This window comes from Cottoperca gobio, chromosome 9 (assembly GCF_900634415.1).
Source record: "Cottoperca gobio chromosome 9, fCotGob3.1, whole genome shotgun sequence".
Lineage (NCBI taxonomy): Eukaryota > Metazoa > Chordata > Actinopteri > Perciformes > Bovichtidae > Cottoperca > Cottoperca gobio.
This window is the reverse complement of record NC_041363.1, coordinates 4,760,963-4,781,938: the sequence shown is the minus strand read 5'-3', so window position 1 is coordinate 4,781,938 and position 20,976 is coordinate 4,760,963. Positions and strand designations below refer to the sequence as shown.

Below are 20,976 nucleotides of genomic sequence, written 5' to 3'. Positions count from 1 at the left end.
CCACAAAGTCTTCTTTCACTCATTTGTAATACAGCGGAAGAATCATACTTTATCCTGAGTACAAAGCATATTTAATATTGTATATGGATGCTCTTCCTGTTAAACATTATACATACAATGAAGTAACTTGGAGGATAAAGAGAGGCAGGAAGCGGAGGAACGCTAAGGCCTTTAATCTCACCAATTGCATGCAGCATAACGCCCACATAATGATTGAAAAGATATTTTAGAGCTCCGTGTAGCAAACGTGAGAGTGATTATATCCAGGTAGATATTCACTGTAAATCATATGTCCAATACTTCCATTAAAGGAATAGTTTTGGAAAACACACTTAAATCCCTAAGAGAAGAAATGCATTATCATATCTGTGCATCAAATATGAAGCTACAGCTCAGTCCGTAGGGACTTACCTTCAGAATCGTCATTGAAACAAACCTAGTATGAAATGCACACTGGTACCTGCAGAGGAGATTCACCTCCTGAGTAGCACTTGAGCAAGGCACCGGACCCCCCCACTGCTCCCCGGGCGCTGTACATACAGCCTAATAGCGGCCCGCAGCTCCTAATAGGTTCAAATGTGTGTGCAGTGCTGTGTACATGTGCTATCAATATCAATATGCTGTAGTTCATATATATTGCTTTAATATATGCATATGTAATGTACTGTATGTGTGTGTGTGTGTAGGCTACATGTGCATATTAGAGAAATGTACACTTTCATGTAGGTCTACAGATTAGTACAGTAAAGGTTAAAACATCACATCTCGATGATAATGCAGAAAGGAATTGATGCATCGTATTCAACAGTGTTGTAGTGAAGTGAACAATTCCCATTGTGCTCTTACTTAGATACCAAACAGATGTACCCTTTACACTTTTACCAGTATTCTTCTGACATTTTTTAGGAGCTGCTTCTAGCTGTAACCGAGGGCTGCAGTCGAGTTTCAAACTTGCTTTTGGAATTACAATAGGCATATGCTTCCTATAAAGCAAGCCTCAATATATCTGTCCATCAAAAGGTTCACTGACAGCATGAGGAGAGATGTTGCTTGCCTTTGATTCTAATGCTAAGAGCATAATTTATGTAAGATGTTTGAATGGCTTTTTGAGTAAGAATAGATTAAAGGCAGTTTCATGCTTGAGGAGCCAAAAAAGTGCCTGCAAAGCAGTGTTTTTAAAACTCCTGGGGCTGCAAGAGGGTTGATGAACAGGGCGGGTGCAAATGGTGATTAGCTCAAGCCATTTATTGCGCTAACAAAACAGTGTGCCAATCACGGTCATCCCTTGAGTTTTCCTCTCTTTTCTGCAAATATGAAAGACCTTGTCCCGACAGTGACTTCAAAGGTGGCAGCGGCAGGCCCCATACCAGGCCATGGCGTCTCCCCGAGCCCTTCCCCTCCACACATCAAACCCCAGCTGACAAAAGCAGCTCTAGGTGGCATAATGAGACGCATCACTCCTTTCAACTATGTGTGAATTGTGACGTTCTCTGTATTCTTGTGCCTTGTGTTGACACTGCAGCCTGCGTGTGAGGAGTTGACCAGACAGTGCAGAAAGCCCCCGCTCCTTGGACACTAGCCACTGAGGGCAGCATCAAAGCCCTGCAAGTTCCTTAGGTCAACAGTCAGGGTCGTGTACACACACACACAGACACACAACTGACTCAAAGCGTGAGGAGAGCAGTTATGGAGCAGCCCTCCCCCTCATAGCTTCCTCAAGATTGCTTCTTGTGTACCCCGAGGAAGTCTTGCAGACCAAAACATCGACTGATAACTTCATGTTCTGTGCCGGTCAACTGTAAAGCTGTTTTAAGGTCTACAGTGTGTTTCACGCACATGTGCACCCTATCAGATAGGAGATAGTGGAAGGCATGCTCCTGCCTTGTGACTGACTCTCTGGTATTTTCGGAGGTGATGAAGGTCATTATCAGTGGATTAACGGCAACGAAGATGGTGGGGGCTCACATTGTCGGAACATACTGCCCTAATTCTCCCCTCGGCTGTATCCCATGTATTACCCTTGTCCACTGGACAGCAGATAAGATCCCTTGGAGAGACGGAAGCTGCACCTCTCATATGACTGTCAGTTTAGTAAACTGCGTAATGCTCCAATCCAGACTTTCACTAAAATAGAGGAAACCCTCCAGAGACACATAAAGTAACATTCAACATGTCACAACACAGCCAGAAAAACAAAGACTGGTTTCTGCTCCCTGGAAGCACATACACAACAGCGGCATTCATATTCACCCCCCATTCATCCCGATTCATGGCATAATACAATTGGACAGGTGGATTGATAATCTAATATGGCTTAGTTTCTTTTCTTTTTTCCTCTCACTTTTCAAATAGTTTACTTGGAGCCCGAGGGTGTGAGCCGTCCTGTTTTCTATGGCCACCGAATTACCTCAGAGCGCGCAGTGCCTAGCTCGCTGCCAGAGAGGGAGGCGAGTATTGTTTTCATGACAGAGATCAATGGGTGGGTGAATGTGCTTTAATTCTGCAGGAGCTCCTCTCCCAGGCTAATAAATGCAAGCCTCCCTGCTGACTGGGCTGTCGTGCTGAGCGCAGCGGGGGTCAGCCTTTTTGTGTTCCTGTGCCCAAATTATGGAACCATCAATACGCTCCCTGGAACCAGTCAATAGAACCCCGCATTGGAGCTGAGGGGAGACCAACTTCAAGGCTGATCAAAAAAAAAAAAAAGGGGGAAAGAAAAAACCCCTAAGCTCTGACACATTTACCAAATAAGATGAGGATCAGATATAAGAATTCTTGTATTACTCGTGCAACAGATATTGTGTGTGTGTCTCGCTGAAAGGATTCATGCAGCCTGCAAACCTGTTTGTTAATAATTATTTACATGTTGCAAATGCTTTTGCAGTGTCAGTGCACTGTAACTCTGCTTTGAACATGAAGCTGGAGCCACTTCAGTTGTTTTCTGGAAGTCTATGAGAGGATAAAGTGGAGGTGAAAGTGTTGCCAGTGGCAATAACATTGTTTTTACAGATAATATCAGAAGCGAGACTTTAAAAAATTCTCTAAATTTTGTAAGCACAATTACTGAAATCCATATTCGAGCACGGCTTTGCTTTTGAGGATCTCGGCTCTTTTCAACAAAATACCACATTTCTGTAGCCTGAACCCGGGGTTGTGACACACTTTCTTTTGACAACGCACAGGCGGTGAAAACTGTTGTCATGCACGAGTGTGTTTCCACACTGCCTCGCTGCTGCTTGTAGCATCAAGTGAATTATTAAGTATCCAGCTTCAAAAAGCTTGTAAAACTCTGTCCTCCTCAAAACCTCAAACTTTTTTCTTCCCCTCTCCCCTTTTCTCTCCCTCTTTTATTTTTGTTGGCTTCTCAAACATCAAGTTGTCTCCGGATTTTCAAACGGGCTGAAAAATAAGAGTTTCCCCAGCTTCCAAGCACATTCAAAGGGCGCGTTCTTCAGATGTGCCACCTTGCAGCGTGGTGGTGGCTGTGCAGGAACAGGATCATTCAGATATGCTAATGGATCAGCGGGGTAGCTCCTAGCACGGCTTACCCCGCTTTAAAAGACAGCTGCCTTCTCCCTTTCTTTTCATGCCCTACTCTCAGCCTGCCTCTCTCTTTCCCACTCTACATTGATAGCAGGTTGAAATTTAATAACCATTAAATTTCTACTAATTAGACAGATAGAGCAATTAGCCGGGTGCATGTAAATCCAGGTTGTGAAATATGTTGGACAAAGAGAGTTCAGAGGATGTGTTTGGGCAGTCGTCGAACGCAGCTGAGGTTAGAGACGGCACAGTGTAATGATATCATGCTCAATGCGCAGAGCCGCAGATAATAGAGCCAGTGCCCACTGGCCCTCCCCTTGGTAAAATGGCCCTCTGTGTCGAAGCCTGTGTATGAGCCGTTGGCTCTGCCGCCGAAGCCCCAGTCCCACACTCTCCTGGGCTATCTATTCTCTCTAGCCAGAGTCATGCTGCGCAGGAATCCTGGGTGATTGGGTTTCTTTCAGGGGCCTTATAGTCAGTCATAAATCGGAGGGGATCCTGCCCGGCCCCTCGCTCTCGCCCCTAACCCTGGCTCCAGCTGGCAGGGGACGATTGTTGGAGAGCCGAGGTCATTGCAGGGTCGCTCTCTGTGGTGCTTCTTAACTCCCCTTGCCTATTTTATTTCCACCCTGCCTCGCCACTATCCCCCCCCTGTTTTTTTTCCTCTGTCTCCCGGCTGAGGTTGCTAGGGCTTGGTATTTGCTTTTTAAGACCATGTTGTAATTACAGAGGAGCTCTACTCCCCTTGCCGCCTCTGGCTCCCTCTCCTCTTTTTTTTTTTTATCACTGCTGATTGGTGGTAAGAAGCTATGCTGGGGCCATCTCACCCCCCACAACAGGCTTTTGTGCTGCCTTTACCCTGGACACACACAGAACTGATTCATTCACATCTCCTAACCTTTACAGAAAAGACCAGGGTGGCCTCCTCACACGAATCGGACAGCAACCAGATCAGTGGAGGTGGGAGTCACCTACGGACAGGAAGTGGGTGCAGGATTTCCCAGCATTCATGTGGAAACAACAGTAATTGCAAAACAAACTGTAGAAAAACAGGTTGTCTCTGTCTACTGTAGCTGGAGCCTAATTTTAGTGGCAGACATGTTTTTTTGTCACAGAATCTGAGCAGATAATTGTAATTGCAAAACAATAAAAAACAGGTTGCCACAGGCTCAGGCCACATTTATTTCCTGTATAGATATATGGCCGCTTGGTGTTTTGGGAGGAAGAGTCTGTGTTTGCTGTTTTAGCGGCACTACACCACAGAGAACATCAGACGCAGCCCTGAAATGTCTTTTCTGTTGGATTGCACCCCTCTGCCAACATCTGGGACCATAAACCAAGATCAAAAAGTGACAGTGAAAACAATAACACTATGACAACAAACATTCATGGCATTGGACAATAAGTGGAGGAGGAGTCGCTTTAAACCACAGTTTAGCCAGGGGGGGGTCCTCACAAAGAAGAGAGCGGTCATTAAACTATCTCTGGGGCTCGCTCCTTTGTATGTCTTGAATTTAATCTCACTTGTAACGCGACGAAAAACAGCTGTAGGTGCGAACTGCAAAACAATGTTGGGATAAGAACTGAAGTGTTTTACTGCAGCTGCTGCTCAAACTGTCCTAGGCCCAAAGTACAAGACAGAGGTGCAGCAGCCAATCATAAATATACAATACGTATAAGCATTAAAACACAGTCTGGAACTAAATGATTATATCCGCACCACAACTCCTTTAAAGAGAGCGAAGCATTTGATGCTATACAGAGACTTGTCTTCCCTCTCACACACTTCAAAAACAAACGAAACCATAATATCACAAAAATGCGTGCAGTGTATAGCTATAGAAGGCAAGGCTTGTCTTTCATGTGCATGGAGAAATGCCACAAACTAGGCATTGTTCCCTATGAAATAGGATACAGGCTTGGAAGAGCCATTGTTCTATTTCAGTTTGCTTGAATCTCCTCTGTTGCATGCTGGCTCGCTGCTTCACCGTTCTGACTTCTGACAAACAGCATCTGCACCAGGGACGCCACTTCCTCCCACGAGGCAGATGGGAACAAACCCAGTATAATCACTTCAAATAAACAGGATGCCATTAATTGTTTGCCCCATCAATTGAAGTGGGTCCCTTGGTATTCAATGAGAACTTGATTAATCATTTTAATGGTTTGACTTATTGGATGCCAATAAGAAGAGATGAAATATCTGGCAAAGAACAAATCACCGGTTAAAGCCCTGTACTCTGCAGAGGGCAGGCTGGTTCATAACTACTGTAGCTACACCATAAACACACGTGCTGCAGAGCAGAAGGGAAATCATAACTTCTAATGTCAAAAGCTAATTCTCAATATTTCTGTTTTCCGTTGTCAACAAACATTATTTCCCATAAGCCCTAAATCACGCAGCTTAAACGCCACCAGCTTGACAAAATCCATGCAGCAAGGTGAGATATGTCTGTAGTAATACTTTAGTACAGAGATAACAGCTAAAAAGAAGGAAACTTAACAGGTTTCCCTCCAAATGAAGCATACACTTTTTAACAAAACTTCAGAAAATTGACCAAAAACAAAAGAAGAACATATAATGCACGTATCCGTTATGCAAATATTAGGACTTTGGTGCAGCTAATTCTGCAGTTGGAGGCCAGTAAAGCAATATGCAATGAGATGCTGTGAATACGACAATTGCACCTACAAGTATTGGATGTTATGTTCTCTGTGTGAACATGTACACAAAGTAAAATGATGCAAATGCATGCAAACAACAAATGTTATCTTCACACACCTGCATTTCCCTCGGGATAAATAAAGTATCTATCTATCTATCTGAGCTAAAACAACAGCGTCAAACATCTCACAGTGGTCTGTACTGCACTCAGGAATGACAGATATCGCTAACACGTATCAGATGTCAACACTGAGCCGAATGTCAACAGGCATAAAACAAACACCTCCAGACAGCGGAGCAAACAATTATTAGAGAGGGAGCAAACAGAAGAAGTCTTTGCTGAACTGAGGACTTCCTCCCGGTGTTGTCAGGTCTGTCTGCTTTGACGTTGTCACAGCGGCAGGTTAACAGCCCGGCCGTGGTCAGATCACAAGAGCTGTGACGGCTACATGAAAGGGCTTCACCAAGAGGTGCTAATGGAAACGTCCTGAACCTGAAACACCAGCCTCTCTGTCAAAGGCACGGAGGGAGAGGAGGTGAGAGAGTGAGGGACAAACAGACTCTGAAACCTAGAGAGGCTACAGTTGTTTGTCCAGACAGAGAGGGTCATGGTGGTGACAGCATGGCCTATTCTTTACGCTGAGAGCGAGAGGATAGGGGACAAGGGTGTCAGTCGTCACAAGGGAGAGGAGTTGGGTGTTGTAGGGGGGGGGGGGGCACCGACAAGGTTGTGTCGGCTCAGAGGACAGGGGGGGGCCGGTGTCCTCTTTCACTTCTGCTGACCTGTTTCCACTACAGTGGGCCGTCCGCTGTCAGCCTGTTTAGACAGCTAACACTCTGCTCACTCTGAACACAGACTGTCAACAGCACTTGACACTTAAAACACAGAAGGCTTGTTTACACACCTTTTGGAGTTCCTCGGAGGAGAATGAAGGCACAGATCTTCTCAACATCTGTAGTGAGGATGAAATGGAATAATAATTGGACGCAACCATGAAAAAGGCTGCTGTCCTTGTAAAGTTCACACAGACCTCATCCTTATTAACACCTGGTTGACGGTAAGGAAGAATTTAGAAGTTAGACGAGCCGTTAGGCTACAGTAGAACGTAGTTGCAACATGCACAAACAGACCCAAACATCTCAATTGTGAAATATTGTCCATTACGTAACATGAAGACCAATTAAAAGACATTAAACTTAAAGGTGCGTCAAGTTCCAGTTGGGTTTTACGTGTTCTTGAACACAAATCAAATTATAGCGATTGTGCAAACTAGAAATGGCTGTGGGCGGCGTAAACTGAAGCAAAGACATGTGAGTTTAAAATGTGTCAACTTAATGGAAAAATACTCGCTTCTTCAGAGGGTTAGGACTCTGGTTCACGAATGTACAGAGATGACAGAAAAAATGGAATTACTGGGGAGTTCTGAGATCAAACACGGAAATATTACCCAATAATAAAACCCAGCAGTCAGTCGAGTCGGATTAACAGAGACAAAAATCTCCTTTATGATCAGTGAATACACCTTTAGTCAAATGAAGGGCTTAGTAGGTTTCAAACTAATTATTTTGTATGAAGTGTCGGGAAATCCACACACACACACACACACACACACACAGATAGTTGGTGCCAAGGTTGCTTAAATCTTCTATATATGGCATTCAGAGCTGCAGCAAACAACAATTGTCTGTGTGAAGATACAGCGGAGTAATGACGTCCTGAACAGAGGACGCCATAATGCACTTCACTCATACGCCGGCTGATAACGAGCTGTCGTGGAAGTGTAACGGCCACCCTCTGGTTCCCCCCCAGATCGACGCTGTTAACTCTGTCAGCAGTGTTGCACGGCTAGATGCTGGCCATAGACATGAAGAGACCCATGTGGATGCAATCCCTCAATCATAGATATTCTCTGAAATGAATAGACATTGTAGCTAATTAGCATGCTAAGCAGCTAGCTCCGGCTCGTCCTGTCTTGTAAAACCACCTGCACCTCGAGAGGCAATCGTGAGTCACTGTAGTGTTGAGAGGTCATCAATCACGTTTAAGGTTCAGGGTGCAGAAACGAGAAAACAACAGGTTTTTTGTGTTCCAGACACAGAACATACAGATCATACAGAACATACAGAACATACAGAACATACAGATCATACAGAACATACAGAACATACAGAACATACAGATCATACAGAACATACAGAACATACAGAACATACAGATCATACAGATCATACAGAACATACAGATCATACAGAACATACAGATCATACAGAACATACAGAACATACAGATCATACAGAACATACAGAACATACAGATCATACAGATCATACAGATCATACAGAACATACAGAACATACAGATCATACAGAACATACAGATCATACAGATCATACAGAACATACAGAACATACAGATCATACAGAACATACAGAACATACAGATCATACAGAACATACAGAACATACAGAACATACAGAACATACAGATCATACAGAACATACAGAACATACAGAACATACAGATCATACAGAACATACAGAACATACAGATCATACAGAACATACAGATCATACAGAACATACAGAACATACAGATCATACAGATCATACAGAACATACAGAACATACAGAACATACAGATCATACAGAACATACAGATCATACAGAACATACAGATCATACAGATCATACAGAACATACAGATCATACAGAACATACAGAACATACAGATCATACAGAACATACAGAACATACAGATCATACAGAACATACAGAACATACAGAACATACAGATCATACAGAACATACAGATCATACAGATCATACAGAACATACAGAACATACAGATCATACAGAACATACAGATCATACAGAACATACAGAACGTACAGAACATACAGAACATACAGATCATACAGAACATACAGATCATACAGAACATACAGATCATACAGAACATACAGAACGTACAGAACATACAGAACATACAGAACATACAGAACATACAGGCCCTGGTTAGTGGCACAGCAAACACACATATCTCCTATCTCTTTGGAGCATGTGGCCAGGTATTACTTTAAGTCTGTGCTAACAGCCACGGTACGCATTTAGCTAAAGCTAAAGGTGAAAACTCTTCTTGACCGGTTTGTAACGAGAAACTTTATTTTAAATGAAATAATCATGACTTTAAAAGGCAGACAAAGAACTGCCCTAAGCTTTTCGTCCATGAATGCTTTTACTAACGAGCTTAAGAGCTCAAACCTTTGCCCGAGTCTGTCACACCCAATCTGCACCAGTCTCTTGTAGGCTACATCTAAACAAGAGCCATCTTTGAACATTCAGAGTGCACATTGTCTTTGCTTAAGTCACTGGCTTCTTATCAGACAAGACCTCCTGTAAAACTGCTTTGAAATCTCTCTGCTAAAGCCTCTACTTCCACATCCTTCCCCATGACGAGAGGCAGCAATGGTTTCATCTGCATGAACCATGAAGCAGGAAGAGGAGTGTGTGTGTGTGTGTGATACAGATGAAATCATATTGTTCCATGTGTTGTTTAATCACAGTAAATATATCCCTTCCCCCAAAGATACCATCCCGCACTACTGTGGCGATAAAACTGAAGCGTATCAAACAGGAAGTATGAAACGTGCACGTCAAACAGGATGAGTTTGGACTGACTGTCGAGGTATCTTCTGCTTTTCTCAAGTGTTGGATACGTCGCAGGTTCGATCACTCAGGAGGCACGGATGTGAAATGGAAATCACTTGGTATTAAGTTTGATATCAATGTCTGGGACGTCTCTTGAACACCAATTGCGTCAAAGTCAAACAGTCTTTGCACTTGCTCAGAGTGTATAAGGGGGGGGGGGGGTAAAAAGCCCACAGACACTTTCCATAACTAGGTTACCTGCAGCTGTCTCTTTGACAGGGGATGAAAACAAGATATTGGTAATGCTACTATCATTGCTTTTCATTTCTGAGGCAATGTACTGCACTCCACGCTGTAGATATAAAGTTTACTTACACTTTATTCCAAGATTACAGCTTACTGTGTGTGTCTGTAAGCCCCCGCACAATGGTATGACCTTTAAACTTCAGAGGTTTTCCCATTGTGGGATCATTTTCTCCTCAAAAATGGACCACAAGCTTGATCACGCAGCATCGTCTATGTTCTTGGGAGGGAGAATGACAGGTTATTTAGTGCTGTTTTGATATTTGAGCCTGAGGAATGCCTACAGATACAGTGATCCCTCTGTCTGAAGAGGAAGCTTCACAGATGAGGTAAGACTGCTTACAGCTATGAAACAATATCTGAAACAGATTAAAAGACATTTTCCGCAGCTTGATTCATGTTCTCTTCAGCTCGCCCAGGTGTTACAGCTCACAACAGGAAGGTGAAGAGATCATAAAGGATGTGCCAACGCACTCTTGCATGAGACAGAAAACACAGAAGGGTTCATATTTTGTCAGTTGTTGAAGCCTCCAGTGTCAACTGACAGATTTCTTATCAGCTTTTCCTCTACATCTTTTGCTACACCGTTCTGCTGTAGATGAAGATTGATGTGCAAGACTGTGTAAAGATCCAACACGAGGAGAATTACATCAGAAAGAGAGAAACGCTCTGGGTCTGCGGCGTCTGCAGACATTGTCTGATTGTTCCAGCTCGTCTTCATACCTGCTCAGGTTTCACTGCAAGGCTTGTCAATCCCTTCCAGGACTTCAAACGCAGCGCTGAATCCTTCACCTGCACCTTCACTCAAGCCTTCACACCTAGCCGACAACCTGCAGCGCAAGTAGAGCGAAAGTAAATTACCCGTAATTACCTAGATTTGAGCTCGACATAACAAAGACATTTTGTTTGCTGTTGTGTTATTATTGGAACATCACATTGGAGCTGGCTCTCTCTAATTAAAGCTGACATTTCTCCAATGTGCAGTTATCTGCTGTGCAGCACTGAGAGAACTTCATCTGTGCCTGATTCTTTGTTCTAGCGCTGAGAATAAAAGCAAAAAAAAAAAAAAAGAAAACGACCAGAGAAATGTCTGTGAAAGACGCTCTTCAAATGTTCTTGCAAATCTAAATAAACTTCAGAGAAATAGGCTCCACATGTGGTTCCTTAAAAAAGAGATCCATGCACCGGATGAGAATGACAAAACTTGGCTCTACACGTCTTCTATCCAGAGAATCACAGCTAATAACAGCACAAGACAATGCCGTTCCCATGCTCGCTCTTCATACCACTCTCATGCTTGCCATTAGATGTTCTCATTATTCTTCCCTGTGTCTTAACACAAAGTGAAAACAGATCTGGACGGCAATGAAAAGTTACCCGATCACTTAGATCTCGAACACTGTGTGAAATCCGTTTATCCCTGATCATTACGACAGTGTTTTTCTGTCTGTATCAATAGTCATTTCCTTTCTCCCTGCAGCAGCCTCAGTGTCTCCAATGCTGGCGCTGAGCAAAGCACAGCCAGCACAGTCACACGGAGTGCAAGCAAAGGAGGAAATCAATAGAGAAAATATTGCTGCAGGCTCACACATTTTTATCTTGCTTTGAACGAGTCAGCTTTAATTTAGCTTTGATCTCAATTTGCTGCTTTTGGAATAGCTTGGCTGCACATTGAACCAGGAGGAATAAGCTTCCACCCAGGCTTTCTTACAAAAGACCCTTTTCAAAAGAGGCCTTTATTTTTGCCTATGTGCGTCAGTGTCCACTACTGGTTTACAAGGAATAAAGATACAAGGAATCAAAACAACTAATGCTACAGGATTCTGACGCACTGCTGCACGTCCCATGCAGACAGTTTGCACTTTATCTATTCTAGTCAGGGAGGCTTTACGGCCAAGCAAAGCAAATGTTGGACAATGTTAGCGAGGGGCCACAATAAAGAGATCCTTAGTGTTGCTGTCAGAAACGGCTCAGTGTTGTTGTGGGGTAACAGGTTGACACGATGCACAGCTGACGTTGTTCTCACTGCTCTGCCACACCACTCTTCTCCCCCACACATCATTAGAGCTGACACACCAAAGGCATGGCGATATTATAGCATCACCTAAGGGCTGCTAAAGATGTCTGCCCTTCCCTCATCCTTTTCTAAACCCGCACATTCTTAGCGGCGGAGCTGTTTGGGAATTTGTTTCTCTTTTATAAAGCAGAAACAAAAGGGTGTAGGATAAATGACCGGGCAGAGAAAAGACCAGCGCCTTGCTGGGGAGAAAGGGAAGGGCCTAATCTAATTTGGTTAGAGGAGGATGAGTGTGTGTGTGTGGGTGTGTGCACATGTGTGTGTGTGTGTGCACATGTGCACAGTGTGAGGGGACTGTGGGAATGGGACAGGAGGGCTGTGCTATTGAATGGAGCCTCCAGAGCCAGAAGCAGTGGGGAGTCTCCCCAGACGCGCTGATTCCGGGCCGGCCACTCAAAGAGGGATTAGACCAGAAGAAGGCCTTCCTGATCAGCAATTCACACTCAAGTGCCCCCACGAGGACCTTGGCTAATAATATTGCCATCAGCGTCCTTCACCGATGCAGGCAATAAAATGTTTTCCCCCTTTTTGACTTTTGTTCCCCCCTCCTTTCTAATCTATGACGTCCATTAATCTCTCTCAAGTTTTAAAGAACTTTGCAGAACCTGCTCTCACAAACGTCTCCGCTGGGTCTGATGTGACTTTCTAAAAAGAAAAAAGCATTTTGCAAGCAGTTGACTGTAACTGCTTCATTGCTTCAACAACCCTCCTCCTCCTCCTCCTCCTCCTCCTCCTCCTCCTCTTCCTCCCTTCCTCTTCTCTCTGCAGTTAAACGACCACCACATGAAAGAGTAATGATGTAAGAACACCCCACTAAACTAATATTGCTGTTTCAAAGCAGCCTCAACCCAGATGTTATTGAGCTTCACAACAAACTAAATTCATTACAACGCTGTGTATTGCAGATTAGCTGACAGTTTCTCCAGTCATATAAAAGTCCACCATCTTTAAAAGTATACTAATCTACGCCATAAACACTTGAGAGGTTACAATAACGCAATGACTTCCTCTTATCAACCACAATACACAATGAGTGAGGTCAGCGGGTTAACCTTCAGCTGATAGGACTCCGCCCATAATAACAGCAGAGAAACAAAGCAGATTTTAATGGAGCAAAGTGAAAAGAAGAATGAAATTAGTCCTCATTAATAAGTTACTTTATTGAACTATTTAAACCATATGAGAAGAGAATACTGCAGGCTTTGATGTTGACAGAGCTCTTCAATAATTAATTGCTTGATTCATATGCGTTTCCTCAAAACGTCTGACCCTTTACTAGAACTGGCGCTCTTATTAAAGCGCCGGCATTTCAAACAGGACAGAAAAATATCATGTGTGATATTAGAATTATCTTTGCTTGCAGTTGCAAAAGAACAAGCATTTTCCTTTTTAAAAATTAATACATTTTTACCACTAGTTTCTTTATTGTGTTCAGATGCTTTCCCACCATCTTCCTCTTTTTGTTCTTTGCCACCAACCTCTTCATAAATTGTGGAGTGGCAATGAGAGAGAAAATAACAGATTATGTTGGTAAATAGGATCATCCTGAGCTAAACGCTGAATGCGTGCGATCAGGAGGGAGAACAGGATCCTTGGACAATGTGCAGGGCATGTGGACAAATAGTCTCACCTCCAACTGAGTGTGTTGTTTCTTCTCATTGTGCCTTCTGAAAGAGAAGAGGAGGCCCTTGGTTAAGAAGATTATAGCCCTACCCCACCCGTACGTTTAATCAACATGCCCTTTCAACGCAGACAACAATGCCAAACATGTCTAAAACGTCCCCCATCTCTCCCATAGCATACCTCACATGTTGGAACAGCATGTGCGTCATCTAACCACAGCAATTAGGAGAAACTACTATGATTGCTCCTACTGATACAGATTCGGTGTGAGCAGATCATGTGTCCCATCAAAGAACTGATGGCGTCAATTTCAGAAATGTCAGCATCATAGTGCCGTGTTTGATAGCCATCTAATTTCAGGCTACGCAAACAAAAATGTATTAGCTTCAACTCATTTCTTACTGATCAAAATTCCCTGAAGAACCGAAGGAGCTTTGCTTCCTCACCCTTCATTTCTTTCATCCATGGTTAAATATGTAAATAAAATGTCTAAAGTCATTCTTCAAAGGGGAACAAAAGAAAAAAAGGGGGCTGGGGGAAAAGACAGCCATAAAATTCCTCCGATTCTCCATAACATTAGCCAGAGGGGGGCCAGCTTCCAGCCAGAGCCTAGCAGCAGGGGAGCGAGCTCGCTCCATAGAATCACACATCGCAAATCCCACACACAAAAAAATAAAATATCTTTTCAGCTTCAGCCATCAAAGTTCCCCCCCCCCCTGTCCCCCCCCCCCTTTCCCTCCTTTCACTTTATTAGTTACAGAATTATCTCACAGTTGCTGATTTCTCAGAGATAGAGCTGCACTGCTTTTCTTCAACCCACTGTTGTGGTTGCAGAGATGAGATAAAGTTGCTGTGTGTGTGTGTGTGTGTGTGTGTGTGTGTGTGTGTGTGTGTGTGTGTGTGTGTGTGTGTGTGTGTGTGTGTGTGTGTGTGTGTGTGTGTGTGTGTGTGTGTGTGTGTGAGAGAGTGTGCATGTCTTATGTACTTGTGTGAGTAGGAATGAGCTATAAAAGAAAAGGGGGGGTGGTGTATATGAAATGGTAGACGGGGAAACAAATCATAAAAGAGCCAGTAGCTGCTGAGGCTACAGATGCTAAAGACTGAACAGGCCTGATTCCTCCCCTTTTCTTCTCATTTTCAAAGACATATCATCATGACCAAAACAATCATGGAAGAGTGGGAGGCAGGAGGAACGACAGGAGCGAGAGCAGAACAAAGGCGATGAATTACAACAAACCAGTTAGACTGTGTCTCCTTATTAGACAGTGTGACAGTATTATCTTGTCAGCTTCATTACACCAAAGGTGGAGATAATAAGGGCAGATAGTTGCTTTAAAGTATGCCAGACAGGGTTTCCTGGAAGAGGGATGATCAGTAAATGGAGAGCATAACTGGCCTTGGATCTGGGAACACATTGATATTACAATATACTTCTTCACATTAAAGCTGTCATGTCTTTTTGTTCTACTTCTAGACATCAGCTACATAATAAAAGGTCTAGTGGAGAGGGAGGGACAGCGCAGGCATGTCAGCTGTTGTCCTTGTCTTTGTGAAAGGTTAGAATAAATCAAATGCATGCTGATACAACATCTGGGCTTTGTTGTGACAAAGGAAAATGTTTTGCATTACATTATGAATTTTCCACCAAACTGATATTACCACAAAATACCGCCAGTTTGATGGTCTCTATTAGCAAATCAAACTAGCGTGCCAGCTAAAGGCACATTTTCAAATAAAGCGATGAACATGAGATATTTCTTTCATCAAATTCGGACCCTTCAAACGTTAACAGCTGGATGAGTGGAATCGGAGAAGCACATGTGCCGCATAGGAGGAGGGTATTGTGTTCGTAAGTGTATTCATACCCTATATTTATGCTCCTGCTCCACACATTGAGTGCTAACAGCTGAAATGCCTCCGCTAAGATATGCTGTGCTTAAACCATTTAGGCACGCTGGTGCCAGGTTTCTCATCTTGCCCGGACACATTTCTGAAATACTTCTAAAAGCACTTTGGTGACTCTTGTAAAAATGTACTTAAAGCACTCCTGTTTACTTGTGATCAGTATTTCACCCTTGACGAAGACCATGGCGAGGCTAGAGAATAAATCGTACCACCACAAACTTTTCACAAGGTAATGTGAGTGAGGTCTGGAGGATCTCACTCACATTAAAAAAAAAGAAAAGGTAGAAGGCCTCATAACCTGCTCCTTCATGAGCCGATTGACGCAATATAAAACCAAGATGGAGTTCTCACTCACTGTAGCAACAATACATCATCAGGGTTTCCGTTTATTACAGCCGTCTCTGCGTTCATGTGTTGTATTCGGTTGTTTTATGACACATAGTGACTTTGGTGCTGCTGTGTGTTATGTAGAGCGGCTCTCTGCAGGAATTGTTTTGCTTTAACAGGCTAATAAAAGCCCATTCATCCATTCACTTTCTAAATCACTTATCCTGTTCAGGGTCACAGGGGGCTGGAGCCTATCCCGGGCAAGAGACGGGATATACGATGGACAGTTTACCACGGGGCTAACACACATACAGAGAGTGAAACACATTCATACTCATGGGACGATGGTCACTTCACCTTCGTGTGTGAGAGGAACATCCCAATGTGCAATCATAACAAATGATCTGAAGTGAAGCAACAAACATCATTCACCCGACGGCGGGGGCTTGTTGGTTTCTCAGCCACTGAGTCGGACACAGAGCTTAATGAATGTTGTTGAGTAATATGATTAATTACAAATATCTTTCTCTGATTTATGAGAATGTTTCCACGATCACTTTTAAATTAAAGCTTATTAAGTTGTAAATAATTAAATATGTTTTATGGTAATGTGTCTGTAAAGCCAGAAAGTCATTATCTCTATCAGTGAGAGTTTTGTATTACGATCAGTGATAATAACAAAAGGGTTCAAAGGTCAAATATCATAATGTCATGATTTTAAAAATGCTCATGAAACTCTCCAGGATTAAAATAAATACGAGTGCGTTTAAAGATGCATTTGTGATGTTGCACAAAGCTGATTCAAAGTCATATGGGCAAAAACTTCAGACATTGTAGATCGTTGCAACGCAATACAACGGACATGCCAGCAAAATGGTGAAAACACTAAATGTGTCCACATGTGGAGAGAATACAGACGTCACTGTGAGAGAAACTAAGCAGTATCTGAATTATTGATGTTTCTCTGACAATAGAACAACGTCGACACTTTAACAAGACATTTATAAAAGAAACGTAACACTGTTAATTGTTCGCTGGACTACTCCCTGCATTGAAAACAGCAGGAAATGACTGCAAAGTGTTTCTTCTGGTGCGTTCAAGAATGTTTCATACACACTGATTACATCCAATGTCTTTGTTGTTTTTATGTGTGAATAAACTCACCTTGTCTAATCACTTATGAGCAAAGCATTTTCTATCGAATCCAATTGAGTTATACGATGTGGTAAACCCATCTGCAACTCAAAAACAGTGGGTGTTGCCCATCGCGTTTGCACATGTGTGTAAATGTATCATTACATAACCGATGTGCCCAATTTATTTAAACGGAAAATCCACCCTAAAACATAATAATTCATGCATGTAATATTTTTCAAACTTAGTTTTGCTTGCATGATATTGAAGGCTCTGGCTTCTGAAATGTTATGCTACTCTGTACTTAAACTCCACATTTACATATAAAACATGCATACAAAAATTAAATATGATGCATTTTTATAGAGTAAACTATTAAAATCTCCTCCATGTCAACCAGCTGGGGCATTATATGGCTGCTCACATGTTAATGCAAAAATAAGAATTACTACACAATATGTAATAATATAGCCTGAACAGGGGGCATTTTGCATAATGAATACTTTACATGTTATACTTTAAGTATATTTAGCTAGGAATGCTACTGTACTTTTTCATTTTGCATTAATTGTTTCTGCTTGTAACGCAGTATTTCTACATTGTGGTATCATCACGTTCCCTCAGATAGGTGGTACTTATTCCTCCACTGATCAATGAGCTGCTGAGTGTCTTTGAACAGAATCCTCTCTGTTCAGAGACCCATGCATGTTCAGTCATGTCTTACTGTGCAATAGGGACATTATTAAATTAGTTTTCGCTTATTATTTAAGATATATCTTTAGTTTACTGTAAGAATAAACCAGTATGTTGTTTGCAAAGTTAGAAGTTGCACTGATCCAAACATAGTATTGAAATGTTGATCATGGATTGCAGAACTGTAAACATGTTCTGTTTGTTATTGTCTTACCTGCTGTTTTAGAGGAGGTGGGATGTATTTTTTAAACGTATTTCACAAAGGAACCCAATACAAGAAGTGACAAATAATAATAAAACGTTGCCCTGCAGACACAAATGTGCAAAACACAAGAACTCGGGTTTTGGTGCCGGTGCGCCTGTGAGCCCTATTGCGCAACATTTTGGGATTCTGATATAATGTGTTTCAGTCTTGTTGTAGTCGAAGTTTGCGGTTGAGCACAAACAAACAGAGAGAAGGAAGTTTGCTGCAAGCCTTTGAAAACTGCTGTAATGAACAAACTGTTCCGCACGATTTGAAAATAATCCGCGTGTCAGTGTCATCTTTCTTATGCAAAGTAGCTGTCTTTGAAGGCGGATCTTTTGGCAGGTTAGACCGGGACGGAGGCTCCGACCAGCTCAGACGAGCGCTGCCACCAAACGCATCAACTGCCTGTTTGCGGGAGGAGCATAATCCTGCAACTCTGGGACCCATTTATTATTATTATCACCGAGGATATTTATTTTACTTATTTTGCTGACTGATTCATTGTTTCTGGCGCCTTGTGAGCAGCCATCCCCGCTGCAGAAAGGACCGCAGGGAAATGATTTGTTGTGTTTTTTTCGCACAAGGACTGAAATCTACACAGACAGATACTCCGGGGAAAGTGACATGTAACGTGAAGACGGATTAGTAATTATTTTGGGAACAAGTAGAGGACAAATCGGAACACGTTACAATTCTCTTTTACTCACAGTAGACTGATATGCTCCGTGCAAGAGACAGAAGAAGTAACTCCAACACTTCATCCACAAACTGAGCGCTTGAAAGCATGGACCTGAACGCACGCGACTTCCAGCGAGGAAACATTTTCGGACCCCTGTGGGATTTATGTTTTTATTAAACAAACCTAAAATGAGGAAACGATGGTCTTGCAGCAGATAGTTCTGTAAGTTTTTTTTCCCCACATTGATCTGACACACAACCAGGTTTCATCACTGACTTTTTAATGATAGAAACTTGTGTGTTGTGGTAGTGGTGAACATTTGGCCTATTCTTTCTTTAAATCAAGCCAGGGAGAATGTTTTCAACTGTTAAACTGAGCCTCATCTGTGTGCTACTGGTCCTGTGGAGCGGTGGGGGTTCAGCCATTAGCTCAATAGACCCCGACTGGTCAGGAGAGGGGAGATGTCAACACATCAACATCCCCCAGTGTAAAGACATTGGCTACAACATGACCCGCATGCCAAATCTTATGGGCCACGATGACCAAAAAGAGGCAGCGATAAAGCTGCAGGAGTTTGCGACGCTGATACAGTTTGGATGCCACAGTCATCTCAAATTTTTCCTGTGTTCACTGTACGCTCCCATGTGCACGGAGCAGGTGTCCAACCCCATCCCAGCATGTAGAGTTATGTGTGAGCAGGTCAAGGTGAAATGCTCGCCCATCTTGGAACAATTCAACTTCCCCTGGCCTGACTCTCTGGACTGCTCCCGGCTGCCGACCAAAAACGACCCAAACAACCTCTGCATGGAGGCGCCCAACAACGGCTCAGATGATCCTCCCAAAGTCTCCCACACCCAGCCTCCAGACTTCAGGCCACAGCGGCCTCTGAGCGGGCAGGACTTGCACCTTAAGGACAGCAGCAGCAAGCAGACGTGCAGCAATCCTGGCAAGTTCCACTTTGTGGAGAAAAGTGAGTCCTGTGCCCCCAAATGCTACCCCAAAGTGGACGTATACTGGAGTCAGGGAGACAAGCAGTTCTCTTTGGTGTGGATAGCCATCTGGTCTATCCTCTGCTTTGTCTCAAGCACCTTCACTGTGCTGACTTTCCTCATAGACCCGCAGAGATTCAAATACCCCGAGAGGCCGATCATCTTCCTCTCTATGTCCTACTGTGTTTACTCTGTGGGCTACCTCATCCGACTTTTTGTGGGTGCTGACAGAATAGCCTGTGACAGAGACAATGGGGTCCAGTATATTATCCAGGAGGGTCTGGAGAGCACCGGCTGCACCATTGTCTTTCTCATCCTTTATTATTTTGGCATGGCCAGCTCCCTCTGGTGGGTTATTCTAACCCTCACATGGTTCCTAGCTGCAGGGAAGAAGTGGGGTCATGAGGCCATCGAGGCCAACAGCAGCTACTTCCACCTGGCAGCGTGGGCCATCCCGGCAGTGAAGACCATCATGATCCTGGTAATGAGGAAGGTGGCAGGGGATGAGCTGACAGGCATCTGCTACGTGGGCAGCATGGACGTCAAAGCTCTCACCGGCTTTGTACTTATTCCTCTTTCCTGCTACCTTATAATTGGCACTTCGTTCCTGCTGTCTGGCTTTGTGGCCCTCTTCCACATCCGTAAGATCATGAAAACAGAGGGAGAGAACACAGACAAGCTTGAGAAGCTGATGGTTCGCATCGGGGTCTTCTCCGTGTTGTACACTGTCCCGGCCACCTGCGTCATCGCTTGCTATTTCTACGAGAGGCTCAACATGGACTACTGGCGCATCCTTGCAGGGGAGCAGAAGTGCGTGGACAGCAGTGAGTCAGACGAGTGCATGATGAAGACTTCCATCCCCGCTGTTGAGATCTTCATGGTGAAGATCTTTATGCTGCTGGTGGTGGGCATCACTAGCGGCATGTGGATCTGGACCTCAAAGACACTGCAGTCGTGGCAGAATGTGTTTAGCAGGAAGCTAAAGAAGAGGACGAGCAGGAAGGCTGCCAGTGTGTTCACCAGCAGCAGGCCTTACATCAAACCTCACCCATCTCTCAAAGGGCACAACACTAAGTACGAGCCCACACGGCCTCCTCCAACATGCGTATGAGCTGGCTCCCTTTGTATAAACCCAAAAATACTTGT

At 43.5% G+C, this 20,976-nt stretch overlaps 1 protein-coding gene across 1 annotated transcript in view; it reads left to right on the top strand.

The window, feature by feature from the left end:
- Positions 1 to 18,363: 18,363 nt before the first annotated feature.
- fzd10 (frizzled class receptor 10) overlaps positions 18,364 to 20,976 on the top strand; it is a 3,247-nt gene continuing 634 nt past the window's right edge. Inside the window, exon 1 of the mRNA XM_029438965.1 lies at positions 18,364 to 20,976. This exon is cut by the window's right edge and continues 634 nt beyond it. Within this exon, the coding sequence (XP_029294825.1) occupies positions 19,196 to 20,941 (1,746 nt within the window). The 5' untranslated portion in view covers positions 18,364 to 19,195 and the 3' untranslated portion in view covers positions 20,942 to 20,976.